Raw genomic sequence first — 4,473 nt, forward strand, 5'->3', positions numbered from 1 at the left:
TCTGGCCCCACCCGATCCCAGGCAGCCCGTAGCTTTCTGCAGACCCGAGAATGGGGGCGGGAGCTTAAAACAGAAAGCGCGAGGAGGATCCGGGTGGGCTCTGGGCGATGAAGGATGAGGACGCCTCGCGCAGACCACCTTTTCACTTTGCCTCAGCTCTGCCGTCTGGGCGCTTAGAGGGCAACTCTGTGTCGTCCATCCTTCCTTTGGCTCTTACCCGCCTCCTCTGCTTCCAAGAATCAAAGAGAACCCGGCGGCGCTCCGTCCTGCTTCCACAAGGGCCCCGGGCGCGATTAAGTGCGGCCCTGAGTGCCTTCCCTTTGCGGGGGTGGGTACTGTCTTCTGGGTTAGTGGCCACGTGGCCCTGCCGGGCGGGGGGCTCGGCCCTCCCCTGGCTGACCGTGGTGACTCAGGCCGCAGCTGTTCCCGCGTCACATGAGGAGGCTGGCGGCCACCGGGCGGGGAGGCGGCGGGGGAGGGGGCTGTGGCTGGAGCCGGGGCGGGGCCGCGCGGCAGGCGGGGCAGGAGCTGGGGGGCGCAGCTAGAGAGCCCCTGAGTCGCGGCGGGAGAGGAGCTCACAGCCTCTGGGAGCCCAGGTGAGGCCACGGGACCCACGGCGGACGTGGGCCTGGGTTGGGGAAACCACTCTGAGTGTCCTCTTCCAGGGGCTGGCCTCAGCCTCCGAATACCCGCCCCAAGCTCCACGACTCTCCCGAGGCCCTCGAATAACTTTGCTTCAAAGTTCGAGAAGCCTGGGCAGGGTGGGGTGGGGACACCGACCGCACTTTTTCGCGGGGAGGACAGCACCTGGCGGAAAGAGGTTGGGGGCCGGGGTTGGGCCGAGGACTGTCCTGCGGAGCTGTTTGGACGGGCAGTGGGTGTTTGACTCCTGCGGGCAGAGGGTCGGCGTCAGGCTCGAGCCCCTGTGGGTGCCCTCGCATCTGTCCCGGGCTCCGGTGGCGGCCGGGGAGGTCCGGGCTGTCGCCCCCACACCTCTCTGGCCGCGGAGCAGAGGGGGCTGGGAGACGTGGATCTGACCGCGGGTTTCCGGGTGGGAGGGGCCGGGAATGGAGGTCGGGCTGGGAAGGCCTTGAGGGCAGGCGGGGAGCCCGGAAGCCCTGGCCCCCCTCGGCCTGTTCTAATTCCACCCCCCACCCGCCCTCCCTCGGCCCCAGGCCCAGCAGCCATGGCGATGGAAGGAGGAATGAAATGTGTCAAGTTCTTGCTCTACGTTCTTCTGCTGGCCTTTTGCGTGAGTGGGGAAGGGGAGCGATGGGGGCGCGCTGGCGGGGTGCAGGGAGCCCAGGCACAGGAGTGGTGAGGGCTGAGGGACCAAGAATGAAAGCAGCTGGAGACCAGATGTGGAAAGAAAGCCTGGGGAAAGGGCCGAAGGAGGAGCGGATACTCCCTCCTCCAGCTTTCAGGGACTCCTGAGGCTAGTTTGGACCGAGAATGGCCAAACTGGATGTGCAGCACCCCCACCCCCACTTCTCCTGGCCCTTCCTGTCTGGTGACCCAACCACTTGTGATATGGGGCAGTGGGGCAACCGCCAACGGCCTGATGCTATCGCCACGAGGCTTTCCTCCACTCCCCACCCTGCTCATCCCTCTCCATTCCCTTTTCCCACTTTTCCCTTACCAGTTGGTTGGGGATGAGGAAGAGCTCTGCCCACCCTAATTGGTTCTTGCCCCGGACTCCTCCCTGGGATCCTGGCTTGAGAGGCTACTGTTTGTTCAGGGAGGGGCACACCACCCTTGCCCCCTTTTCCTGCTTTCTCCTCCCTGTCTTGAAGATCTTAGTTATTGGAGGGTAGTGAGGATGCAGATCTGAGAAAGAATCTGGCCAGGAGCCCTGGGGGCCCATAAAATGTGCTACTTTTAGGTCAGGAATGTGTGTGCCCTGGGGTCAAGGCTTTCTATGTACTTCTCTTTTTTGCTTCTGGTCACCCCCTGGCTGAAGAGCTGTTTAAAGGAAGGCCTGGCTTCCCCCTTCTCCCAGTGCTTTGAACAGATCCCCAGGGTCAAGAGTGGGGTATCTCCCTGTTCCCAATCCAAAGTTCCCTGGTGGTGTGAGAATCTCTCTCCTGGATTGGTCTGTGTCCCTGTGCTGCTGTATTGTTGTGGTTCTGGCCTAACCCTCATTTGCCTTCCCCTTCAGGCCTGTGCAGTGGGATTGATCATTGTGGGTGTAGCAGTCCAGCTTGTCCTGAATCAAACCATAACCCACGGGGCTACTCCTGGTACTCTGTTGCCTGTGGTCATCATTGTAGTGGGTGCCTTCCTCTTCCTGGTGGCCTTTGTGGGCTGCTGTGGTGCCTGCAAGGAGAACTACTGTCTTATGATGACGGTGAGTGGGATGTGGGACCAGCATGGGTGCCTGGGAGTGCCAGAAGGCAAAAAAATTTCTATGGTTAGGGCTAACTAGGGTGGGTAAGTTGGGGACCTCTGTAAGTTTTCCAGGGACTGGCTGGACCAGAGCAGGTCTTTCTCATCCAGACTCCATACTTGACTCTCTTCCTTTGCTCTTGCAGTTTGCCATCTTCCTGACTCTTATCATGCTAGTGGAGGTGGCCGTGGCCATTGCTGGCTATGTGTTTAAAGACAAGGTAAGCAGGGCATAAGGGGAGACCCCTGCTTTGTGCTGCTCTGGGACTCAGTGGCCTGAATTCTGCTCTCAACAACTCTATTTCCTATTCTAAGGTCAAAACAGAGTTTAATAAGAACTTCCAGCAGCAAATGCAAAATTACCCGAAAAACAATGGTACAGCTTCATTGCTGGACAAGATGCAGGAAGAGGTGAGTGGGGCTGCTGGGAACAGAAGTAATGGGGGAAGGGGATTCTTGTCTCTGTACTGAAGTTGGTGATTCACTTAGCATATTTCCTCCCATATTTCTCCACTTCCAGTTTAACTGCTGTGGGGCTGCTAACTACACAGATTGGGAGAACATACCCGGTATGGGGAAGGACCGAGTCCCTGACTCCTGCTGCATCAATGTCACTGCACACTGTGGAACTGATTTCGACCTGCATGCAATCAATACCCAGGTTGGGGGAAGATTGAGATAGTATGAGACTTGGGAAATCTGGGAAATGTTTAGGAGGTAGGATAGTTTACATGGTCAGGGATGGGGAGGGCTGTGAGAATTCAAAGGGTGGGGAAAAGGACAGAGGGGTAGAGAAGAGACAAAGGGGCTGATGAAAATGTGTATGAAGTTTCTGATGGTCTTTTGCCTCCCTGCAGGGCTGTGTGGAGAAGATTGGCATGTGGCTGAGGAAGAATGTGCTGCTGGTGGCTGCAGCAGCTCTGGGCATTGCTTTTGTAGAGGTGAGGTGCCCTGGGCAGGGGCTGGGACCTCTTGGGTGGGGACAGGGGAAATAGGGAGGAGGGTGCTGAACAAGAGGTACTGGTTAGTGGGGTAGGGAGCTTTGATTGTGTTTGGGATCCTGTGGGTGTGTCCTAGATAGCTTGACATTCTGAATCTTCTCTACCCTCTTCTCCATCTTTCTTTCTAGGTCCTAGGAATTGTCTTTGCCTGTTGCCTTGTGAAGAGTATCCGAAGTGGATATGAAGTAATGTAGGCGGGTCTGGTTTCTTTAGCCCCTCTAGGGGAGTGGAATAGAATCTTTCATGTTTTCCAATTAAACGGATTATTTTTTCAGACCAAAAAGAGATGGTTTCAGTTTGTCGTTGAGTGATCCTTGATCCATTTTCTCTCATTTTCCATATTCCCTGTCCTCTGGAAACTTTCTCTGTGTGCAGCTCTGGGAAAGGCAGGCCTGATTTGGCGGGTGTTTGGGAAAGGAGGATTTTGCTAAAGGTGTGGGTAGGACTGGGGGTGAGAGAAGTGAGGATCTAGAGGAGGTTGTGGCCAAGTGCCTTCCCTTTTTTGTGCTCCCAGGCTTAGCACTGGAACATACATGAAGCCATCTCTTGTATAAGCCAAAGGGATTTTCCACAAAGGTCCTACCTGGTAGAGCCCAGTCCAGATCCACTATGTAAATCTTTCTGGTCTTCTGTACACCTCTGAGGGCCAGCAAACTCCTTCCCCCTCTAGTCCTCAAGGGGAGTTTGCCCCTTTCAGAGTGGTTATAAGATGCTTGAGACCTGTATGGCCAGTGTCCCTCATTCTTCACCCAGTAGGTGAATTTAAGTGAGTACTGCCTTACATGAAAAACACTCAAGCTGGCCCTGAACCCTCTTCATCACCTTCTCTTCCCCTGAGGAAAAATAGATAATACTCTTATATAGAAATACGCCTTCTAGTGGTCACCCTTCCCCCTGCAGTTTCAAATATCACTTACAGTTGCAAGGCAATTCCCTTACGTCCCCCAGTGGGTGCTAGCTGTTTTGCAGGCACTGAACAGGCTAGAGACTTTGGGCAGTAAAACAGCTTAGGGTAATTAGCCCTTAAATGGGGTCAGTCTCCCACTGGACACATTCATTTTGCCCACCTACTGTTTTTTTTTTTTTT

At 55.5% G+C, this 4,473-nt stretch overlaps 1 protein-coding gene across 1 annotated transcript; it reads left to right on the forward strand.

Moving 5' to 3' along the window:
* Window positions 1-478: 478 nt before the first annotated feature.
* Window positions 479-3,669, forward strand: Cd63 (CD63 molecule). The gene is made up of 8 exons (XM_046466733.2): window positions 479-596; window positions 1,176-1,252; window positions 2,159-2,347; window positions 2,532-2,606; window positions 2,701-2,796; window positions 2,906-3,046; window positions 3,243-3,326; window positions 3,515-3,669. Exons 2-8 carry the CDS (start codon window positions 1,187-1,189, stop codon window positions 3,578-3,580), a joined length of 717 nt encoding a protein of 238 aa, XP_046322689.1. The 5' UTR covers window positions 479-596; window positions 1,176-1,186; the 3' UTR covers window positions 3,581-3,669.
* Window positions 3,670-4,473: the final 804 nt, after the last annotated feature.

The sequence above is a fragment of the Marmota monax genome, unplaced genomic scaffold (assembly GCF_021218885.2).
Source record: "Marmota monax isolate L192 unplaced genomic scaffold, Marmota_monax_Labrador192_F-V1.1 WCK01_AAM20220418_F8-fsc00151, whole genome shotgun sequence".
Taxonomy (NCBI): Eukaryota; Metazoa; Chordata; class Mammalia; order Rodentia; family Sciuridae; genus Marmota; species Marmota monax.

Bases quoted from the DNA above. Each gene is read 5' to 3' on its own strand.
- Cd63 (XM_046466733.2), top strand. From the start codon at position 1,187: ATGGCGATGGAAGGAGGAATGAAATGTGTCAAGTTCTTGCTCTACGTT. The intron at 1,253-2,158 runs GTGAGTGGGGAA...CTTCCCCTTCAG, and splicing joins TTCTTCTGCTGGCCTTTTGC to GCCTGTGCAGTGGGATTGAT. The intron at 3,047-3,242 runs GTTGGGGGAAGA...GCCTCCCTGCAG, and splicing joins TGCATGCAATCAATACCCAG to GGCTGTGTGGAGAAGATTGG.